General features: G+C 36.8%; 1 protein-coding gene and 1 long non-coding RNA gene across 15 annotated transcripts in view; both read left to right on the plus strand.

The window, feature by feature from the left end:
- The window catches only part of WDFY3 (WD repeat and FYVE domain containing 3), a 276,232-nt gene that overhangs the window by 228,432 nt on the left and 23,296 nt on the right, over positions 1-24,504 (plus strand). For all 14 annotated transcript variants that reach the window (XM_027059971.2, XM_027059983.2, XM_027059961.2 and 11 more), the window contains 13 exons: positions 878-1,046; positions 4,025-4,188; positions 6,764-6,912; positions 8,029-8,149; positions 8,968-9,053; positions 10,752-10,832; positions 13,810-13,864; positions 14,129-14,248; positions 15,825-15,942; positions 16,879-16,985; positions 18,775-18,928; positions 23,739-23,830; positions 24,056-24,268. In XM_027059971.2, coding sequence (XP_026915772.1) covers positions 878-1,046; positions 4,025-4,188; positions 6,764-6,912; positions 8,029-8,149; positions 8,968-9,053; positions 10,752-10,832; positions 13,810-13,864; positions 14,129-14,248; positions 15,825-15,942; positions 16,879-16,985; positions 18,775-18,928; positions 23,739-23,830; positions 24,056-24,268 — 1,629 coding nt within the window. The remainder of the gene's footprint in view (positions 1-877; positions 1,047-4,024; positions 4,189-6,763; positions 6,913-8,028; positions 8,150-8,967; positions 9,054-10,751; positions 10,833-13,809; positions 13,865-14,128; positions 14,249-15,824; positions 15,943-16,878; positions 16,986-18,774; positions 18,929-23,738; positions 23,831-24,055; positions 24,269-24,504) is intronic.
- Positions 1,053-3,139, plus strand: LOC128314515 (uncharacterized). Its single transcript, XR_008296250.1, has 2 exons — positions 1,053-2,622; positions 2,861-3,139. It is a non-coding gene; the product is annotated as an uncharacterized LOC128314515 (long non-coding RNA).

A 24,504-nucleotide genomic window follows, 5' to 3' on the forward strand; every position in this document is an offset into this window, starting at 1 on the left:
AATTGAAGACTTTATTTTTAGGTTAAATATCAATTATTTTGAAAAAGAAACGCTCTTGAATCGTATTCCAAAAATATCTTTTCTAATGTTTCTAGGTAATAAATTTCTTTTTCAAGATGGACTTATATATGTTCTTAATATACTCAGTTAGTAGACTTATGGATCATGTTATTTTTACACAACAAACAACAGGAATGTTTTAGCAAATTGAATGTATCAGCTTGGAGGGGCAGGCCAGCCAAAGAGCACCATCTGGCCTAAAGCTGGTTGATTCCATCTTGGGTCAGAATGCTCTAAAATTTCTAGAATTTTAGTGATAACTGGGAATATGTGGAAGAACAGTGCAGTTCTAAGTCTTTATTTACCTCCAGATATCTGAAATAAACACAGGCACAGATGATTCCAACTGAATGGATGGGCCTTTAGGCCTGACTATTTAACTTTATTTTGCAAAGTTCCAGGCTCCTCACCTGTCCTGGTGGATGTCCTCAAGACATCCTCTTGCAACTTGATGCTCTCCAACACTGGGTGTTCTCTTTACTGTCTAAGAAGGTTTTCTAATACATCTACTACAGTGAGGCCATGCAGTACTAACATGAAAACATTATTTGACTAGAGGTGATTTATTTCTATTTCAAGAAGAAAAACTGCTAATAATGTTTTTTTAACTTATGTATGTTTTAAAAACCAATACAATTTAAAAGTAGAGAAACTTAACCCAAAAGTGTATGGATTTTTTGTGTATAAATATAGTCTGTCAAAAATCCCTTTAAAAAGGTAACACATAATGAAGTCTTGACACCATACCTTCCCTAGGAAGCTTATATTTTAATTCTGAAAATAACTACCTGAATCCTTTTCTTCTGTTATTTCTTAGAAACCTGCTCGATACAGAAGAGCTGTAAGTTATGACAGTAAAGAATACTACATGCGACTAGCCTCTGGCAATCCAGCCATTGTCCAGGATGCCATTGTGGAGAGTTCAGAAGGTGAAGCTACACAGCAAGAACCAGAGCATGGCGAAGATACTATTGCTAAGGTCAAAGGTCAGCCTTCGTCTTGGATTTAGTTAAAAATGACTTTGGATCGTCTCTTACATTAGAATTTTTATGAAAATATGAGCTACTGCAAAGAGTAGGGCCAACCCTAGGGATAAAAGTATCCATTCATATTTTACAATTTCACTCTTCTTAAAAATTGATTTCTATATGAGAACTAAAGAGACTGGCTCTTCTTTCTTGTCTACAGATAGATAGAATGTGCCTATTGGCCTGATAGTTTGTTTTTAGTGCATTTGGCAGAACTCTCAGTGTTACCTGATGCTTTAATCCAATGCCCCGATAACCAAATAAATATTTATAAAATTAAAACAACTACTAAATGTGTTATTAGTGCATGTTAGACAATAGGTAAGAAATTTCTTCCTATGAGCTAAGACAGATTATTCCAAATCTGTGCTTTATGAGCTTAGTAAAACATACCTGAGATGATGAATTAGACATGGACTTTTTGATTCTGTACTTTTATATATCTGTGCCCCCCTCCCTCCTTCCTGCAGCTTTTCCATGATCTAAATCTTAACAAACCCCACCAGACCTTGAAGACACTGGTCAGATTTCAAATCCTCCTTCTCTGAAGCCTTTTCCAACTTCCCTGTCCACCGAGAACATTTTGCTCATATCTCTTACAGCAATTTCAGTGTTTTTCATTGCTTTATGTTTTCTAAACATAAGTTTCTCAGAGGCAAGAGATCCTTTTTCTTCTCACCAATGACTTTTGGCACATGCCCAATGCAAAATGGGGATTCAGTCAATATTGAATAAGTAAATCGGTCCATTGTTTTAACTCCTTTAAGCCTCTGATTCATGATAAATTCAAAAGTCTTGGCATATTCTGTAAACAAAGCCTCAGAATATAAATTGAGGACTTCAAATTAAAAATAAATTTCAGATCCAGTTGATTAAAAAACATAGTATATGACCATGTCAACAAAACACTCCATCAAAAATTGTGATCCGTCTCTCTTATTATTATAATATTCATCTTCTTATTGTGACTATGACTTCGTAAGCCTTTCGTAATCTAACATTTTCCTAGAATCCTTGAAACTTGTAGTAGTTGAGCAAGGTTTATAGTCTTCTAATTTTCTTGACATTGCCCCAGCACAGTTACACAAGTGGGTCCAAAGCTGAATTTACTTAATATAAGCTAAGGTATACTTCAGAGTTAGTCAGATGACCTGTGTTTGGGTCATTGGCACTTGACTTGGCTTGGCCTCATTTTCCTAATCTCCAATGGAGGTAAAACCACAAATTTTGGTGTCCCTACTGTGTTGTGCATGGTATTATGCTAGACATAGAATTGGAAGTTTTGATTTATTAAAAATAATGCAACTATAGAGGCATCTGGCTGGCTCAGTCAGTACAGCATCTGACTCTTGATATGGGGGTTGTGAATTCAAGCCTCACGTTGGGCGTAGAACTTAACTTTCAAAAAAAAAAATATATATATATATATATGTATACATGAGTATATATATAAGCTTTTCTCCCTTGTGGATATTCTCAGCAGGACTTGATCTCTCTTGCTTACTTATTATACTTTTTCATATATAAAAAGAAGGTTCTTCTCGGGGCGCCTGGGTGGCTCAGTCGGTTTGGCGTCCGACTTCGGCTCAGGTCATGATCTCACCGTTTGTGAGTTCGAGCGCCGCGTCGGGCTCTGTGCTGACAGCTCAGAGCCTGGAGCCTGCTTTGGATTCTGTCTCCCTCTCTCTCTCTGTTCCTACCCTGCTCATGCTCTGTCTCTCTCTGTCTCAAAAATAAATAAAAACATTAAAATTAAAAAAAAAAAAAAGAAGGTTCTTCTCAAGGCAGAGCAGAACCTCTGATAACTCATGCTCAAAGGATAAGGTTCTAAAAGGCTGGGGGCGCCTGGGTGGCGCAGTCGGTTAAGCGTCCGACTTCAGCCAGGTCACGATCTCGTGGTCCGTGAGTTCGAGCCCCGCGTCAGGCTCTGGGCTGATGGCTCAGAGCCTGGAGCCTGTTTCTGATTCTGTGTCTCCCTCTGTCTCTGCCCCTCCCCCGTTCATGCTCTGTCTCTCTCTGTCCCAAAAATAAATAAACTTTGAAAAAAAAAATTTTTTTTTAAATAAAAAATAAAAAAAATAAAATAAAAGGCTGACTTAAGCTTTGCAACATTCTTAGCACAATTATCATTGGTGGGTGTAACATGACTTTTTGGGACAAGTGTAGAATATTAATTAAGTGTTGGGTTTAGAGTGTATTTTGAGTGTTTCTCATACTTTGGCATCTCATCAACTGATTTTAATGTCATCACCTGTGGTTATTAATAAAATTTTCAAAATATAGACAGTAGAATGTTTCCTTAACCTGCAAATTAGGTCACCTGTCCTGTATTTTAAAGAATTGTATTTTTTAATGATGTGATGATTTGATCACCTTGATTCATATATGAATGACCATATTGCTGCTTGTTACATAAGTCTTGAAATAGTCCTCATTGGGCCTTCCATGTAGGTGGGATTTCTTATAATCATATTTATAACTTGCTGTCTTTAATTTTGTTTCTGATAGTGTGATTGATCATTTGTTTATGATACTTCCTCAATGACACCTGTCCATAAGAAACACCATTCTTACTATTAATTATGCTAAGCTCTCTATCATCATCTGACACTTATTTAGTATTTGCTATTAAATACGATGCTAAGCATGAATAAGCAATTAAATCCTCCCAACAGCCCTCTAAGATAGATGGTATTTTTGTCCCAGTTTTATAGATGAGGAAACTGAAGTTCAGAGAAGGCAGATAGATAATTCTCCAGGGTCACATAACTATTTCACTTTAGGGCCTATGTCTTCAATCACTGCATTGTGCTGCCTCCCTGTACCTTTCAGAGTTACCTCATTTCGGAAATATGTGGGAGAGACTGCCTGAGCCCAAACTGCTTCCCAAATGGCCCCTGCAAGGTCACATGGCTGTCATGGTTATTATCCCATAGGTCTGGTCAAGCCTCCTCTAAAACGGTCTCGATCTGCACCTGATGGAGGAGATGAGGAGAGCCAGGAGCAACTACAAGACCAGATTGCTGAGGGCAGCTCTATAGAGGAGGAGGAGAAAACAGACAATGCTACCCTACTGCGCCTGTTGGAGGAAGGAGAAAAGGTACTGTGCTTCTAAAAAGTAAGGATTGTATTTAAGTGACTTGTTTCCATTTTACAAGACTAACTGATAGGTATTTATCTGGTGGCAGAAGATAAATATTTTAGCCCCTAAAATGAAATACAGGGTGAATAGTAGGCAGCCTTTTGGATTCAGTACTCTACATCTGTCATTTTCAGGATTTTCTGACCGATCTGAACACACTAAACAGCACAAAGCTTCATCAAATACAGTATTAACATTGATACCTAGTTTACTCTATCTCTGTACCCTTTATTAGACTATACTTATTGTCATAATTTTCTGTTTCAAACCCATGCACGCAACCCACTCAGTAATCTGGTCTTGTTTTGTTTTGTTTTGTTTTGTTTTTTTAAACACCTCCATAGTTCCATTAACCATGTACAAGCATCTTCAGCCCATCCGTATCATCATCCCCAGGCTTATATTTAAGCCCCATCTCCTTCACTCGCAGAAGACCGCCTTACCTTTCTACTTCTCTCCCGACCTCTTACACCCTGCTGACGTGTTCAGGCTCACTTCACTGACTCTGCCTTATAAGCCTAATAAGCTTATAAGCAGCACTCTGTGCCCCACAGTTGACCACGTCCATAATACTAGTGCTTTACTCACTGTGTGTGCTTTACTCACTGTGTTTTCTGCCAAGATGCCCCTCCTTCCATCACATGCATAATAATCTATCCTGGGGGCTCCCATTTGGTACAATCTCATTTCCCATGATCTTTTTAATACTCACATGTAGGAGGCTTTCTTTGATTGTGATGCCAGCTCAGGCTTGCTTGGATACCCCTCCCCTGTGCTCTTACAGTGCCTTGTATGTATCGTTCTCCTTTATCATGTCATGAATGTTCCTGTGCCTATCTCTTCCCATAGGCAGGGAGCTCCTTATAGGCAGGCAGTGTTTCTTATTCCAATCCCCATTGCCTTACACAGTTCCAATCACCTAATAGATACCCAATAAACTTCTGAAGGAAGAAGTGATTAGTTGAGTAAATAAAAGAATAAATAAATGAAGGAATGAGTGAGTTAAACATGTAGTGAATATTGACTTTTTAAAGTGTGGTCTTTTTGCCTCTCATATTAGGCCTTAGTGTAACCCTTGAAATCTTACCCACTAAGGTATAATCAGAACTTAGGGTATGATTTTTAAAATTCTGTTTGAATATATGGCTTAATTAATCTTGAATGAAAATATTTTTAAAAATCATGTAATTATAAAAGTACATGAGGTCTGAAGCAAGCACAAGAGAGGCTTCTGAAGTCTTGGGAATGTTCTGTTTCTTAATCTGGATGCTGGCTGTGTCATATTTTTAGCATTTGAAAATTCACCAAGCTATGCACTTACAAAAAACATTTTTGTGTTTGTATCTTACACTACAATAGAATGATTTTCAAAGTATTGGTTTTTTTTCCTATAACATTCTACATTTTTATTATAAAAGTAGTTCAGATGTGTTGAAAATTGACTACGTTTGCATGTTTTAGAAAAATCTGTTTTCTAACACTCATTTTTCAAACTTTTAATCTCATTAAGTACAGTTTTTGCTCTAATTGATTTATGTTTAAATAGTGCAAGAAGTATATTCAGACTGACATTTGTTTGACTCTAGATTGGTTGCTGATATTTTTTCCTTGACTCATGTTGAACTGAGTTTAAGCAAGAAGGAACTAGATCTTGCCCGTTGGAAAGAGAACAATACTTACATTGAGAGATTTAGCAACTCTTTTTGACTATGAGGAAAATGCAACTTCTGCCAAGTTTGGCTTTGTACAATGGCAGAGCAGTCTGCCAGGCAGGCAGGACCCCAGGTGGGGAGCGAATAGGGACAAATGTCACAGTCCCCATTCCGGGAGATATCTTGTAAAAAGACGAAAGTGAGTTGCGTAAAAGAGAAGATCACCAACAGTCTCTAACACGATTACATATGTTATCTCTGTAACTCTCACAACAAGCCAGTGTTGATTTGAAATTCACAAATGCAGACAGAGAGGCCCAGAGAAATTAAGAAAGTTGGCTAAATCCACAACTAAGTGTCAGGACTGGGGGGATTCACTCAGGATTGTCGGGATCAACAGACCTTTTGCACTCTTGACTCACAAAGAGCACAATCCTAATATCCTTACATGTATACCTCAATTCTCTTTTTTTTTTCTGCCAAGTTTATTGTCTCTGTCTCCTTCCTTATCTAACTTGTTCATCGCTCCTAGAACCTAGTACACATGTCCCTGGCACATGGTGAGTACTCTGTGGATTGTGGGAGAAGTGGATTGGATGGATAGGTGTTGGATGTGAGTTAAATGGTTGTCTCCTTTTACTGAACTCAAGTGCAAATCAGATTGCAGTTTTAGCTGATTCTTTTTAACATGCTTAAACTCAGGTTTAATGTGCTTAACTCAGGGGAAACCGTGACAGAGTGCATCTCGGTAAAATCCTGTTTGCCCACTAAATCCATATTTTCAAAACATTTTGTTTCAGTTATATCAAAAAAGAAATTATCAGGGTTGTTGGATTTTTTTTTTTAACTCTCTTAATGAATGTTTATGGTTTTCTTTATAGATTCAACACATGTACCGCTGTGCTCGGGTCCAGGGCCTAGATACAAGTGAGGGGCTACTTCTTTTTGGTAAAGAGCATTTTTATGTGATTGATGGATTTACAATGACAGCAACCAGGGAAATAAGAGATATTGAAACCTTACCTCCAAAGTAAGTAAATGAATGAAGAGACACAGTACAGCTATCTTGAGAAAACAATATGTATTTACATAGTGTTGTTTTAATCCAAAACTTGTGTTCTGAGTAACATTATCTTTCGGTTTGTGTGCATTTGTCATTAAATATTCACAAAGGGGAATAGTTATTTGAAGGTAAGAAAACACTTGTCTTATTTATCAAAATGAAAATTAAATAAAATGAATTGTTCTGCATTCATAGCAGTAGACCCCAAATTCCTTGTATTATTCTGTGTATAAACTTTAGAATTTGCAAATTGTCCTTTTTTAATTTTAATGCAGACACAGTTGTAGAGGAAATGCAGGTGGCTTCATAGTACTCTAAGAAATGGAAGAGCGGCCATGTCCTCTGTGCCTTGAAACAGTGTGACAAAAACACAGGCAGGAATAAAGCGAGTTTTGTCTGTCTTCCTTTTCTTCTGCCAGTCCTGTGATGGGATGACAGTGGGTAACAGAAACCCAGAAGACAGACAAAGCCAGAAGGAGCACAAAAATCTTAAAGCTTAGTCAGCATGTTCTTCTCTCTTTAACATTTTGAATACCTAACACTGTCGAATGTAGACACAGCCTCTGCGATCCATTCCTAGGAGATGTTTCAGATAATTACTGTCAGCAACAATCAGGGCCACATTCATGGGCCCCTGGCTGCATATGAAAATACTAAAAATTATATTTTGTGGCTGTTGCTTTAAAAGTGAATATATTAATATTATACATTAAACCATTTTCTTCTACCAAAAAGTGTAATTTTTTTCTTTCGATTAAAAAAAATTAAAACTTTTTCTTGGGCCTCTAAAACTATGGGGGACTACACACTGTACCAGCTATGCCTGTTAGATAAGTTGTAACATGGGATTTTTAAAATTATATCATCAAAGAGGGTTCTTTGTACACTGAGCAGTGGATACATTATTCTCTTAAACATGCTTTTTTGTTAAATATGTTTAAATATAACTTAAACATATATCAGTATTCTGATATATTGTTGCCTGCTCCTATTCACATGTTAAAAATAACATACCCTTTGTTGAACAGTGAATTTATCTCTTGCTGTGTTTTGCTTATCTTTGTTTCTCTTGCCTGCCTATAGTATGCATGAGCCAATTATCCCCAGAGGAGCCAGGCAAGGTCCCAGTCAACTCAAGAGAACATGCAGCATTTTTGCATATGAAGATATCAAGGAAGTACATAAAAGGCGGTATCTCCTGCAGGTGGGTTGTTTTAGTAGTACTGAACATTTTGTCATGTTCCTTTATTCAGAGGATGTTTTATTTTATTTAAAAAGAATGTTTTTTTATGTGTATTTATTTGGGGGGAGAGAGAGAGCACAAGCAGGGAGGGGCAGAGAGACAGGGAGAGACAGAATCTGAAGCAGGCTTCAGGCTCTGAGCTGTCAGCACAGAGCCTGATGTGGGACTCAGACTCACAGCTGTGAGATCACGACCCAAGCCGAAGTCAGATGCTTAACTGACTGAGCCACCCAGGCACTACTATTCAGAGGATACTTTAAAACCCATACTTGCCATGAAAACCCTTTATAGGATCCACACTATCCCTTACAGTATTTCCTTAGATGATTTTATGATAGGCAAACTCATGTCACATGGGTGCACAACTCTGTATATTACATGGTTTTTTTAACAAAACCTGAGTGATATCTTTGTTCTCACAGCTTTCCCTGTAGCATCCAAATCAACATATAGCTATGTAAATATGTAAACATATAAATATATGTTTATATAAATATATGTTTTAATATAAAAATTGCATTTTCACTGTAATTTTCCTAAATTATAGTTTTAAAATTACTTTATTTTACCATTATTCTGTTAAAGATTTCAGAAACAAATTGAACTGAACAAATTGGCTCCGTTTATTTTGTAATTTAATCTGCTGGGAATTCATGACTTTAAAAGTGTCCTTCAGTCAAAAAGTTAACTTCTTTAACAATATAGATATTCATAGTGGGAAAGTTAATATCTAACCTTTTTTGTGATGTTTCTTAATGTTTTCTCTTTGATCATTTCAGCCTATTGCTGTGGAAGTTTTCTCTGGAGATGGACGGAATTACCTCCTTGCTTTTCAGAAAGGAATTAGAAATAAAGTCTATCAAAGGTATTGTTTATTAGGAATACTTTATAATGCTATCATGGGAAGGAATGGAAAGGAAGCTGGTACCAGATAAGCTAGTTTTAGAAGTCTAGGATTTAGATCAGTAAATTAGCTTCTTTGAAAAAAATGTTTCATTTTTGCCAAGCTCTGGAAACATGGTTCTTCTAATTAGCTTTTAAAATGATGCTACTCTGTTGTGAAATACTGTTCATCTTTCTGGTCACTATAGATATCATCAAAAGCTACTTTAACCATTGAGTCCTGTGTCTCTCATTGTAAAAGGATGATGAAACAGTAATTAAAAAAAATCATACTTCAGGTTCAAAATAGGCTTCTTTCCTATTTACCACAAAAGAAGATCATGCCATGCCTTGCTACTGAGTAGCTGCCTTAGAAATTATATTCATATGACCCCTTCTCTGGCCTTGCAAGGGAGACTGATATTTTCATCCTCAAAAAATTAGCATAGCCAAATAAAAGTTAATCTAACCTAATCATATTTTACTTTTGGTAAACTAAAATTTACCTTTTCAAAAGCATTATGTATATACATGGTGCTGGAAAATATTTCTGTTGGATATATGAAGAGAAAGACTTTCATGAACTGATCTCAGATATAAGAGACCTTCTCTAAACTGTTTGAAGGGTGGTGTAGATCCTAGCAAGCCCTCTAATAAGGGAAGTTTCATATTTCACATTACTTCTGTGGGGAATGTCTGATGCCAAGCAACATTGCCTATCATTGCAGTATAGTAATATTACCTGTGGGACCCTGGGAATGAGGGTGGTTCTTAAAGTGGGTGTAGATGGTGATTGGTAATCCACAATTCCTTTTACATATGGGAAGAGCTAATCAAATGGCTGAAATTTTAGTTATCTGTCTCATTCACTTCTACAGGCGATGTTGTTTTCAACACTAGGATATTATTTGCTCTTCATAGTTAGCAGCTATTACAAGGAGATGAGTTTGTTTTTCTCTGAGAAATTTCTGTGTATATACCAAGTTTAGGGTCCACATCCATTCTAAGAATTTTCCCATAACCCTCTTCTGCCTTTAAAATATTTATGGTGCGGGCGCCTGGGTGGCTCAGTTGGTTAAGCGTCTCTGGCTCTTGATTTTGGCTCAGGTCATGATCTCATGGTTTGTGGGATTGAGCCCCCATCAGGGTCTGCGCTGACAGCACGGAGCCTGCTTGGGATTCTCTCTCTCCCCCTCTCCCTCTGCCCCTCCCTCCCTCAAAATAAACATAAATAAATAAATAGTAAATAAAATACTTCTATCGACATTGTAAGTAACTCTGAAAAACATGTGTGTCACATAAAGTTGCTCATCTTGTATGTATCTTCACTTGTTTAGTGTTGTCCCTATTCTGTCATTTGTTTAGCTGTCATTGTTGCTTGCTGCCATATGAATATTCAGCTGTTAATCACTTTTTAGGACATCACTAAGTTGAGTCCCTTTCTGTGAATCAGTGTCAGAAGGCTTTTCTTCCAGTAATGTGACAGCGTGTTTAAAATCCAAAATGATAGATTTTGCTGCAGCCCTTTGTATTTGGCTTTGTAACAGAGTATTCCAGTTATTGTGTATTCCCTTTGAAAAGGTAGTGGAGGGGTAAATGCAGCAGTTAAGATTTAAATGAATCATCCTTTTTGAGTCTCCTATTGGATCCTGACTTTGACATGCTGTTTTTTCTTTTCCAGGTTTTTGGCCGTAGTGCCGTCTCTAACGGACAGCTCAGAGTCTGTGTCTGGGCAACGACCAAACACAAGCGTGGAGCAGGGGTAGGTTGTTTGCCGCTTGTGTCAGTTTAATAGTGAAATCAGGACGGTGTGCATCTGCATAGTAGCAGTTGATATTTTTAATGAGTGTTTTCCCCTCCTGGGAAATACTGAAAACTAAATACTGAAAACTATAAAAGGAAAAAGAAACGGTGTGCATGCTCACTCGTGTCAGATCAGCACTCAATTTTGGTCGATTTCCGCAAGCCTTCTAAGCATGCGTATAGTCCTATGTGCATAATTGAGTTTTTTATTATAAACACAGATTTTTCTTCTGCTTTTTCCATTCTTTGTTGTAGGTAAAACCGTTTCCCACTGCTTTTAAAAAATTCTTCAGAAATATTACTTTTATTGACTACATATTTGTTGTATGTCTAAAGCATTCTCTTGTTTTTGGATATTTTATCTTTCTCTGGTTTCCTTATTCTAATAGTTCAAGTGTGATTGCTCATTATTTTTTTAGGGTAAAGTCCCCTTAGTTAAAAAAGAGGGAGGTATGAATTTTAAGGCTTTCGGTACACAAAACCAACTTGATTTCCATAAAAATTATACATATTTATATTCCACCTTTAGTGGATAAGGTTACTTTTCTCACAGATGCTTGCCAGCTTTTTATATTTATCTTTTCATTTTTACTAATTTTATAAAATGCTTTCTCAATTTTTCAACGTGCATTTCTTTTATTTTAGTAATCTTGAGTTTTATAATATGTTTGTTAGCCGTCTAAAATCACCATTTGTTAGGGGCGCCTGGGTGGCTCAGTCAGTTGAGCATCCGACTTCGGCTCAGATCATGATCTCGCAGTTCGTGAGTTTGAGCCCTGCATCCTGGAGGCTGCTTCGGATTCTGTGTCTCCCTCTCTCTGCCCCTTCCCTGCTCATGCTCTGTCTCTGTGTCTCAAAAATGAATAAACATTAATTTTTTTTTAATTTTAAAATCACCATTTGTGAATTATCCATAACTTTGCCTATTTTTTTTTCCTGAATTCTTTTTTGTTGGCAGTATTGATAGAGATTTGATAGTTTTTAATTGGGATATAATTGACACACAATTATAGTAGTTTCACATATACACCATAATGATACGATATTTGTGTAAAGTGAGAAATGATCACTACAAGAAGTCTACTTAACCTTTTCTCTGAGTTCTTATTATCAATTTGTATGGGGGTTTTTCTATAATAATATATTACTCCTTTGCTTGCTATATTTGTTATAGCAAATTGCCCAGTTTTCCTGTTAATTTTTTTAACAATTTAAATTTAAACTTCCTTATGCTCATTTTAGCTGCTTTTAATCTTAGAAAGTCCTTGTGGATGATAACAGCCATTTTAAAAATCCAACTACCCAGCTCCATTTAGTCACTCAGGAACTGGTAGCCCTTTATAATCCATTGGAAAAGAAGCAATGTTTTGGGGCTACAAATGAATGCAGCTTGAAAGAAAGTGACTTCAGACTTTCTATAATTCTATAATTCATAAATAAAATTTGATTCCAGTCTGTGTGCATCTAACTATATTAAGTTTGTATGTTTCTCTTTTAAGTTGTTGCTTTTCTTTTTCTTTAGCTGTTTAGCAAATACAAATGGTAAAAATGTCCTGCTGTTAAGCCCAGATCATGTTCTGTTCCTGATCATTGGTGTTGTTACTAAGATAAATAACAGGAAATAAAAGGCCTGGTTACAGCACATTGAGCCTTTTTTTCTATGTGTAATTAAATTGCCAATACTTTTACCTGCTTAGATAATCTTCAACTTATTTCATTGTTCTTGCTACTTTCTGTGCCAAGTTGGCAGTTCTTAAAGATATTTTAAAAGCCCAAAGGCGAGAAGCAGAAATTCATTTCCAACTTTATTAACCTTTTCACTTGTTCCCTTTCTTATAAAGTGGAGGAGTTGACATAGCTTTTTTTCCAGGGAGAATTTCTGTACATTCAATTTGCATGATAGGAAGAACTTATCTAGAAGTGGAAAGTGTTAGCCGTACTGTTGAACTGGATATGTTTAAGAACTAAGGTTGACAAATCCATTAATTTCCTTTCAGTCAATAAAATACATACTTTTAAGTGCTTTCCTACCAGTTCAATGAGTAACTCACAATCTTCAAATCATTAATTATTAATATTGTAAAACTGTTAAACCTTGGAAAGGGTTTTACAGCATTCTAGGAAAGTCTGATATCCAAGAAAGTTCATAATTTTAAATGATCTGAATAGCAATGACTTTCCTGTCATAAAATACTCATCTTTCTGTTCATTCTTCAACATCTCTTTTAGGAAAAGTGCCACGCACCTAGTATGTACAGAATATTGTATACTATTTCAATTATTCCAATTTAATGTCCTTAAATGTGTTTACATAGGGATCATTGTAAAAGGTAGACCGTTGGGCTAGATCATTGTTTTTCGAACTTTTGCCATAACCCTTAGTAAAAGAATATACTTTACATTGCATCCCAGGACTCACAAACTGAGTTACAAATACTAAAACAAAATTGTCTGCAAGCACTTTCCCTTACTGCATGTGATGTCTTTCAGTATTCTGTTTTCTTCAGTTTAATTCCATGTTACTTCATATTTCAAAATGTTGATTACAGGGACACCTGGTTGGCTCAGTCGGTTAAGCCTCCGACTTCGGCTCAGGTCATAATCTCATGGTTTGTGAGTTTAAGCCCTGTATTGAGCTCTGTGCTGACAGCTCGGGGCCTGGAGCCTGCTTCAGATTCTGTGTCTCCCTCTCTCTCTGCTCCTCCCCTGCTCATGCCCGGTCTCTCTCTGTCTCTCAAAAATAAATAAATGTTAAAAAAAACAAAAACAAAAAAAATGCAAAATGTTGATTACCATCCACTTAGCTGATTTCATGACCCATTAATAATAGGTCTTACATAGTTTGAAAAATTTCTGGACCAGTTAAATTTTTCAACTTTATTATTACTCAGATTTAAAATGATATGGCCTACAATTTAATTATTTCTTGCTTTTAGATCTGGGTTGCTTAGCACCTTGGTTGGAGAGAAGTCTGTGACTCAAAGATGGGAGGTAGGCTTAATGAAAATATAAGCTTCATTCATAATTTATAGTTAGATAGTATAAGTCATATACTTATTCATTCATATTATTACATTCAGTAATCCATAAGATATGTACATGAAAAATATTTTGCTCTTCTTATTAGGAAAACAAATGTTATAAAATCTGTTAAGAAGGAAACTGTCTTCTCTCTTACTTTGCATATAAAATTTTTTTAAGTGAACGTAATGGAAATAATTGTCCTAAAATGAGTCTTTATTTATCTTTCCCAAGAGAGGTGAAATCAGCAACTTCCAGTATTTGATGCACTTGAACACTTTGGCTGGCAGATCCTATAATGATCTCATGCAGTATCCTGTCTTCCCCTGGATCCTTGCAGATTACGACTCAGAGGTAAATCTCAAATCGTTTTTGTGTAAGTGGAACACATTTTCAAAAGTAATTAAAAGATACTTCAGTTGCTTAAATGTTTTACTTGCTTTGTAATTTAAAGTTCTCAATAGGCACTTATTTCAAGAAGATGAGAAGAGTTTTAGCTTGGAGGTATTTTTACAAAGTTTAGGTCATTGATGAACTTCTTAGATATTCATAATATCTATTTGGTTTTCCTAAGTGCTAATTAATTTGTATCCGCTGGTTGGTGTCCCTCTGTCCTCTATACTACAGCCAGTATCAGAAACAGTAGTTTAATTGAGTCATCGCTCTGTTTAAAATTACTCAGTGAATGATCCTCACAGTTTAGAGAGATTTTAAAAACCTTATCAGTACAGCACCATTAAAAGAGTTGCTCCCACATGTATGTCCCTTGAGCACAGAGATGATCTTAAATATCTCTCAGTTCCCAACTGTTAGAACAGTGCCCTGTACTTAGCATAAAATTTAATGTTTGCTGAATTAACCAAAAAAGTATTTTGATTTTGCATATCGATTTTGAGAGGACAAGTATACTAACTTAACTTATATTCATGGATGTGGATTCATTTCTCCTGCCCAAGCCTTTAAAGTACAAGTATGGCCCAATGGATTGGTCATGATACCCTTTAAAAGGACATAAATTACCCCTGGTATATATTTTACATTTTTACTTTTAAAACCCTCAGGTAGTAAATTTTGGTTCCCTTCTAAGTATATGAATTAGGTCAGTTAGAAATGAGCTTTCAAGGGGCTCCTGGGTGGCTCAGTCAGTTAAGCGTCCGACTTCAGCCCAGGTCACAATCTCACAGTTTGTGAGTTCGAGCCCCACATCAGGCTCGGTGCTGACAGCTCAGAGCCTGGAGTCTGCTTCAGATTCTGTGTCTCCCTGTCTCTGGTCCTCTGCTACTCGCACTCTATCTGTCTCTCAAAAATAAACAAACATTAAAAAAAATTTTTTTTTTTAAATAAGCTTTCAAAATAATCAGTGGTAGATGGAAAGATCCCATCTTATTTGGAAGTCACATGGTCTAGCGTGCAGAGAGAGGGACATCACACCAGGCCATGGTGTGAGTCCTGAGTGCTCTAGTTTATTTCACTTCCTGATTACCTCTAAGAAGAAAATACTCAGAAAGGAAGTTGGGGTGAATGGGGGAGGAAAGGAAGAGAACAGAAAAGATATTTGGTTCTATAGTTATGAATGGTAATGAAAATAAAGATGAATCAGGGCCTTTGTGCTAAGTCTGCTGTCTCCTTGCCAAGACTGGGAAGGATTTTCCCTTATTCCTCCTCTCCAGACCTGGATCCTGAGTGTCTTCCTCTGTGAACACTTAATTTCCAAAGTAGTTGTCTTCATACTGAACCAGTTGACAAACTGCCATGTGTCTGTCTGTAAAGCATGGATAACCAGTAGGTGTACGGCATTATTTTGGAGCCCCATTCTGCCAGTGTGACCACAAACATTTATAAATCATCGTCTGCTATAGCCACCATTTCTACCTTGGTCACAACAAAAGGTGTATAGTAACTTGGAATTGGATTTCATTTTGTATTTTAGGAGGTAGACCTTACTAATCCCAAGACCTTTAGAAACCTGGCTAAGCCAATGGGTGCACAGACAGATGAACGATTAGCTCAATATAAGAAGCGATATAAAGACTGGGAAGATCCTAATGGTACGTAACTTTTCTTTTCATTGGACTTTTACCTCAGTTTCAAAAGTAAGTCATTATTTAACAGTCTGACATTCTTGTATCTTTCCCCAAATCGCTTATATGTCATCACATCTATATATGTTATATATGCACACATATTAACAGTTGTCAGATTTTGCATGCCAACTGATGGCCATGCTTAGAAGGCATGTTTTCGGTAGCTTATTAGGTACTGGCCAAAAACTAAATATGTCTGCTTTGTGTAGCGCAGCGATTTTCCATCAGATCATCTGCTTTTATCTCTAACCATATTTTAGCCAGGAATTATAGTTTCCTTTATTAAACTCTCTTTTAACTTATTGATGCACTTTTTGGAACCCTTTTGCTTTAAAAATAGTGGTAATAATAATTGGTTACCTCCTAAAACAGTATACTTATTATTTATTATGTTCAGTTTTTATCATGTGTCTCCCTCAAATGGGTGAAACAAACAAAGGAAAGAAAAACTAAGCCTAACAGTATTCCATGTGTGGACCTTCTATTCCCTGCTAAGGAGAGTAATAACAATTGCACAATATTCATAGACAATTTGGAAATACATCATTGCAAAGCCAGAACCTCATAAAAAGTCATTGTAAGTCAAAATCCTGCTTTAGTGGAAGATAGTTTGCTAATAAGGTTTATCTGTTACAGTAAGCCTCAAAACATGAATTGCCAAATGTGCTAAGTTTGTGGGGAAAGGCATTGAATTCTACTTAATTTGGATGGATTACCGCCAGGTATGTAAGTGAGGAGTAGCGGTGCCATAAAGTTCCCACACTACAAATGCCGATACCAGTTGTGTGTAGTGTCATAGCTCTCACGTGTGTGTTACGTTTTCAAGCCTATTAATACCAATTTTACTTTCCATATTTACTCTTCTTTTATTTTCAATCATGCTTTAATTTTTTTGAACAGGAGAAACTCCAGCTTACCACTATGGGACCCACTATTCATCTGCAATGATTGTGGCTTCATACCTAGTAAGAATGGAGCCTTTCACTCAGATATTCTTAAGGCTGCAGGTAAAACTCTAAATGTAGTATTTTTCTATTTCATTCAAGCCTTCTTTCTATTTAAAATTGTGGCGCTTTTTTTTTTAATGTCATTATCTTGTCTTACAAGAAGCCCTATGACGTTTTAGTCACTGAAAATAGTCAAACATAATTCAAGTGGAATGTCATTGTATCAAAATTGATGAGTTAACTAGAATTTGTTTACAGTAAACAAGTGCCAGCGTCCTTTAGTCAAAGAAGCAAGTACCTACTATGTGCTTTCCAGCCAGGTATATGGAATTCAGCCTTGACTGGTTGAATTCAACAAAAATTTAAAAAAGAGTAGTACAGTCTAGCTCATTTGCTGTCTTCTTCATTTTAATTGTTTTTCTCCACATTCTCTTTCCTTTATTCAGCAAATATTTATTGAATACCTACTGTGTACCAGGCACTGTTTTAAGTACATGGAAGATATCAGTGGGTAAAGACCAAAGCCCTACTTTGTAGAGCTTACATATTTTAGTTGAGGGAAACAGATAAGGATAATGAATAAATACATTTTAAAGTGTTTTAAAATATGATAAATGCTATCAGAAAAATACAGATCAGAGAAAGGGGGATGGAAAGCACAGGAGTAGGAGGTAGGGGTAGGCACAGTGCAGTTGTAAATAGATTGGGCAGGGTAGGTCCCCTTTGAAAGGCGGCATGTGAACAAAAACTTGAAGGCCGTGAGGGAGTTACTCATGCAGACATCCGGAGAAGTGTGTTCTAGGCAGAAGGAATAGCCCATGCGAGGGCCCCACGTCAGTCATGTGCCTGAGATGTTTTAGGAGCAGCAAGGAAGCCAGCGTCTGAAGCAGAGTAAGTGGGGGAGAAAGTCATAGAGGATGACATCAGAGAGGTGGCAGGCCTTGGTGGAATCGTATGGACTTTGGCATTTTCCTGCAATGAGCTTCATCAGAAAGACAGATACACGGTGTTCGCTTAAAACTCAGCAATAAGGAGTTTGAGGAAAAGGATGGTGTATCTATGAGGCTGTGTTAGCGAAAGAAACCCTTTTCTATTTGAATTTGTTGTATCTATAACTTCTTTTGATCACCTTCTTAGTTTTTCACCTAATTCTTGGCAGTGTGAGAACTTGAATGTCATGTTAATTTATAAAATTAGTCACACATATATAGATGGCTATACATGGCTACATTAGAATCTTTTCTTTTTTAGGAGAGCATCATCAAACCATGGAAGAATTCATATTTCCTTACACTCTTGCCCTCTCACCAAAAGCTAATTTCTTAATGATTTTTAAAATCTTACTTGGATTTCACTTTGATTACAAAATATATACTTACTTTAAGCACTCTTCGTAAAGAATATCCCCAAAAGGATTGGATTAATTTTCTTTTCATGATGATTTAAAATTTTATATTTTTTTTTAATTTTTTTTTTTTAACGTTTATTTATTTTTGAGACAGAGAGAGACAGAGCATGAACAGGGGAGGGTCACAGAGAGAAGGAGACACAGGATCTGAAACAGGCTCCAGGCTCTGAGCCGTCAGCACAGAGCCCGTGGGGCACGAACCCACGGACCGTGAGATCATGACCTGAGCCGAAGTCGGACGCCCAACCGACTGAGCCACCCAGGCGCCCCTTAAAATTTTATATTTTTGATGCAGGATGATGGAGACGATGGGATGATGATGGGAAATTGAATTTGTCACCAAATGTATTTATGTGGGTTTTTCAAGTGCCTGAGCTTGACAGAAGCTGTAAGGTGGGGATGGTTCTCTAACAGAGAGGTGTCTTCTCATTCCGCCTACAGGGAGGCCACTTTGACCTGGCTGACCGAATGTTCCACAGTGTACGTGAGGCCTGGTATTCAGCATCAAAGCACAACATGGCAGATGTGAAAGAACTTATCCCAGAGTTTTTTTACTTACCAGAATTCCTGTTCAATTCCAACAACTTTGATCTAGGTACGTACGGCTGTGGCACCGTCCTAGGAACATTAACCAATAGAAATGTCACTTTCCTGACTATTATCTGCAGTACACACTGACAAGAAAAGACTTCCTTGTGGTTTCAGCAGCTGTTGTTTACTATAATCGAGTGTGTGGAGTAAATATAAAAAGAAAAATAGATTTATGTTCAAAATAGCTGTTTCAAGTGTAGAGTTTTAGGAAAATTTACAAATTGACCATATTACATCTAATGGTCAGAATATTGTTATTTCAATAAAAAACAAAGATGAAGTAAAATTTTATTTGAAAATTATTGTGATTGAAGGGCGCCTGCGTGGCTCGGTCGGTGAAGTGTCCAACTCTTCGTTTTGGCTCAGGTCATGATCTCGCAGTTTATAGGATCGAGCCCTACGTTGGGCTTGGCACTGGCAGTGCTAAGCCTGCTTAGGATTCTCTCTCCCTCTTTCTCAAAATAAATAAACTTTAGAAAAAAAATTATTATGATTGAAATTATTGCTGAAATGATATACTCAAATTTTCATGTATTTTTTTCCCCAGTGTATTCTTTTAATCTTCTGTATCGCCTGAGGCATTCTCAGCTTGCATACTAATATGTTTTAAAGTTAGAAATTTAGAATATTTCTCTTCTATATCCTGTTAGGGTAGTATTTTCTAGAAACAGACAAATCAACATTTATAAAAAGGAGAGAAGTTTCATCAGCACTCTCTTCTCTTTATATATATAATCCAGCAATTTCAGGAAGTAGATTTGATTTTGGCTATAGTTTCTTGGAACACAGTTTGCTGATCTAGGTTTCTGAGTATTTCTTTTAAAACATATTCCAGTGTTTCCACTTTAGAATAATCCTGCCAGATACTGTTCTGTTTTCATATATTTTTCATACCTCATACCCTATCGTATTTAAGAGTTCAACATGTAAATCATTATTACCTCATAAAGTTTCATTAACAGAAGATTCAGAGCAATGTTCATATCTGATAACACCTGAGTAATTTTTCTTTTTAAAAATTGTTTTAAATAATTTGTATTTATTTGTCGATTGGCAGTTCTAACCTTGTGAAATTAGAGCTTCAGGTCTAATGGGAAAGATCATGAGACTCTCTCAATAGCCCCAGCATAAAACCTAAAAGTGGTTCTCATTATCTCTGATTGGGACTGGAGCTCAACTTTGAGTAGCTAAAGACACCAAGTTCTGGACCTTAGAGTTGGAATGAGTGATGGCTCCTTAAAGGAATAGAACAGATGGTGAACAGGGAAAAACAAGAAATGCATACACAGCATTTGGATACAGATGTACATTAGTGTTTTGCTGTGTTCACTTATAATTCACCTTTGAAGAATGCTACTCTCCTCCCTGGGGACACCACTTTCCAAGAAAAAAATATGGAGAGGTATACAAAGAAAGAGATAGCCCCAATCTTCCAGAAACACTGGATCAGTTTTATGTTGCAAAAATGTTTTAGCCCCGCCCACTTACAAATCCAACTTAAATGATCTACTTTTAAATAAGTAAATTAAAAAAGAGTCATTTGTCTTTGTCATGCTCACCTTCATAATAAATCATCTTTCCTCCATGAAATCACACACTTTAAAAAACACTATTTGCATATAAGAGCTAAAGCCTTACAACTCTTAGAAGAAAACACAGAACTAAGTCTTCATCATCTGGTATTTGCCGATGGATTCTTAGATAGGATATCAAAAGCACAAGCATCAGGGCACCTGGGTGGCTCAGTCAGTTAAGCATCCGACTCTTGATTTTGGCTCAGGTCATGATCTTGCAGTCCGTGGGATCAAGCCCCATGTCAGGCTGTGCACTGGCAGCCTGCTTGGAACTCTCTCTCTCTCCCTTTCTCAGTGCCCCTCCCCTGCTCGCACGTGTGTGTATACACATGCACATGCACTCTCTGTCTCTGTCAAATAAATAAACTTTAAAAAAGAAACAGCACAAACATCAACAACAAAAAAGATGACTTGGACTTGATCAAAATGTAGAACTTCTGTATCCAAGGACATTATGGAGAAGGTGACAAGAAAACCTACAGAATGGGAGAAAATATTTGCAAATGATGTATCTCATAATGGTCTAGTATCCAAAATATAAAGAACTCTTACAACTCAACAGCAAGAAGATAACCCACTTAAAAAAAATGGGCATAGGACCTGAGACATTTCTCCAAAGAAGGTCAATGGCCAATAAGCACATGAAAAGATGCCCACCATTATTAGTCATTAGGGAAATGCAAATCAAAATCACAGTGAGGTACCACTTCACATGTACTAGAATGGCTGTGATGAAAAAAAACAACACAGAAAGAATAGCAAGATCCAGCAAGGGTGTGGAGAAAGTAGAACCTTCATATATTGCTGGTGGGAATGTAAAATGGTTGAGTTGCTGTGGAAAACAGTATGGTGGTTTCTCAAAAGTTAAAAACAGGATCACATATGACCCAGAAATTCCACTCTGAGATATATGTCCAAAAGGACTGAAACAAGTACATATACACACCTATTCGTAGCAGCATTACACACAGTAGCCAAGTAGTAGAAACAGGCCACATGCCTATCAATGAGTGAGCAAATTGTGGAATCTACATACACTGGAATGTTATTCAGCCATGAAAAAGTATGAATTACTGAGACATGCTATAACATGGATGAACCTCAAAAAATTATGCTAAGTAGAAGAAGCCAGACACAAAAGATCACATAATGTCTGTTTCCAGTTATATGGAATATCCAGAACAGGTAAATCTATAATAGAACACAGATTGGTGGTCACCAGAGACAGGAGGGCAGGAGGAATGGGGGGCAACTGCTTAATGGGTGCCAGGTTTCCCTGTGGGGTGATGAAAATGTTTTAGGGCTCGATAGGGTTGGTGGCTGCACCACATTCTGGATGTACTAAATTCCTCTGAATTGTTCAATTGAAAATGGCTAAGTTTATGTTAAGTAAATTTCACTTAAATTAAAAACACAAAATAAAACACTGTTTGGCCTCTACCCAAAAAAGAAAGTAAATGATGTAAAAAAAAAAAAAAAAAAAAAAAGAGCACTTGGGTTTTTGCCCTGGTTCTGAGATGTGTAGCAACTCCCCCCATCCCCCCCCATGTCTTCTTTTTATACCCTCGATACAGATGTACCTGGAGGAGAGCTACAGAGTACCAGAATCAGACCAAGAGTATACTAAAGAGTGTTCTCTTTAAATGTTAAAATTACAGATATTTCTGGTGAAATAAAATTGTATCACATTAAATATTAGGGATTATAAGCATATTTTTTTGAAAAGTACATTATATGTCAAGTCTGGGAATTATTAGTTGCTTCTTATCAAAAAATTGGGTCTGGTATTTCAAGAGGAGTGGACTGGAGGTGTGAATGAGGGGGAGAGATGGTAATAACTTGATTGTTTTATTTTTTTTCTTAAGTCATCTGGCAATTTTTCCAACCAAGTAAAGACATTCCTTTAAACAGTAAACTGATTTTTGTAGTTCTCACTCCATACCACATTATAAATAAGCCATCAAGTAACAGTGACAAAAACAAGATTGTTTTTATGGGAAATATTTTTATTGGCCTTCACTTGGAACTGCCTTTGTATTCTAGAATTTGAACAATTGTACTTCTGAAAATTTCTCATGTAACCGTTTATTTAACCAACTGCCGTTGAGTCAACATTACTGTTCATTGAGTCATTGATCATCTGATTTGTATCTAAGAAAACTACAAGCTAAAGTTAACCTTTTGTTCTTCCAAAAAATGAAAAGACAAGACCTGTTTCCTGAGCTGCCAGTTCCACTTAATATGTTTTGTTGTGGATAGATTTTATAGCAAACAGTTTCTTTAATATTTTTCAGATTGTCTATGATTTAAAGTAACAGTTTCCACGGAATAAATATCACCTGTATGCATTGTCACAACTTTTGTTTCTCCCAGGTTAGCCCTGTAGTTTTTCCAGAAGTTTTTTTTTTTTTTCCTGTTACTGATATACTAACACCAAAGAATTAGATTTCAGATCTTCGTTTTTAATGAGAATCCTTAGAGCAAAATATGTGTCAGTTCTGCAGAGCTCTCTCAAGAGTTTAAGAATCAGAAATAGGAGAAATGACATGCATTGCAAATATTTCTGGAAGACTGTGGTATTTTCATTTCCTCCTTAGCAAAGAGAGCCCTCCAACTCCCTAGTGACTGAGAAGTTAGGTATTCCTTCAGCAGCCTCCATATGAGTGGCAAAATTTTGTCAAAACATTAAGACAAGAAACTCAGTACTGGTTAACTGCTGATGACTCACCAGGCTTTAAGCATTCAGGAAAAGCCCAAACAAAAGAAGGTTTGAGAGAAATTGCTAATGATCTTCCAAATGTGCAGTCCTAAGGGGATTGAATTTGAGCAGTTTTTCTAACCTCAAAACAGCAGCCTCACAAAATGTTTCATTAAAAAGGAGTCCTGTGGTCAGTTACGCTTCAGAAATGTTGTGTCTAATATCCCTCCTAGAGAAGGGCTGTGCCTCTGAGGAGTTTTGCAAGAAGAAACATGTTTAACTTTGCATAAGTCAGCATTTTCTGAAGTCATTTGACAGGGCGGGCCCCTCAGTTTTGCTAACACTTAATAATCTCTCTGATGGAATTCTCTAAGGAGCAGACTGAGGGAAATATCAGAGTAGATGATCTCAGAGGGTTCTTTCTGGTGGTAAAATTCCATAGTTCAGGTAATGAATCTAAGCCAGTATTTCTTGGCTACTTTAATGTAAAAGTACTGTTTATCCCATCTTTCATTTTCTTTTTAATTTATCCAATTGCACAGGCTGTAAACAAAATGGCACCAAGCTTGGCGATGTTATCCTTCCACCGTGGGCAAAAGGGGACCCGCGGGAATTCATCAGAGTCCATCGTGAGGTAACGGGAGTACCCTTTGCAGTTGAATTTGGATTTCCCTGGGTCACTGACCACAATACAAAGAGAAGACCTTGAGCGAGACATCACCCATTTGTTCGAATTACAGATATTGTTCTTATAACTTTTTAGTTATTTTAGTTCCTGTTGACCACTGGCCAATTCTTTTGCTTTCTGAACAAGTAATAAAAGTCAGCCTGTGACTGAACCTATGTTTTGAAATTACAGGCTTTGGAATGTGATTACGTGAGTGCCCATCTGCATGAGTGGATTGACTTAATCTTTGGCTATAAACAGCAAGGCCCTGCTGCAGTAGAAGCTGTAAATGTCTTCCACCATCTTTTTTATGAGGGTCAAGTGGATATCTACAACATAAATGATCCATTAAAGGAGACAGCCACCATAGGGTTCATTAATAACTTTGGTCAGATCCCTAAACAGGTATGGATATTTTCATCATTGATGCTCTTAGTTTCATTTTTTAAGCTATAATATTGCTATAGATGATGAATGACCGTATAATATAATAAGTGTAGGCTAAGTGAAGAGCCATGCCACCCAGTAGGTTCAGTAGGTTCCTAGATTATTGCTTCCTCCTCCCTTTTGCAGTCCAGATGAACAGAAATATTGTTCAAAGAGCATTTCCCCTCACAGACTAGTGTGGGGCAGGTGTTCCT

This window comes from Acinonyx jubatus, chromosome B1, assembly GCF_027475565.1.
Source record: "Acinonyx jubatus isolate Ajub_Pintada_27869175 chromosome B1, VMU_Ajub_asm_v1.0, whole genome shotgun sequence".
NCBI classification, from domain to species: Eukaryota; Metazoa; Chordata; class Mammalia; order Carnivora; family Felidae; genus Acinonyx; species Acinonyx jubatus.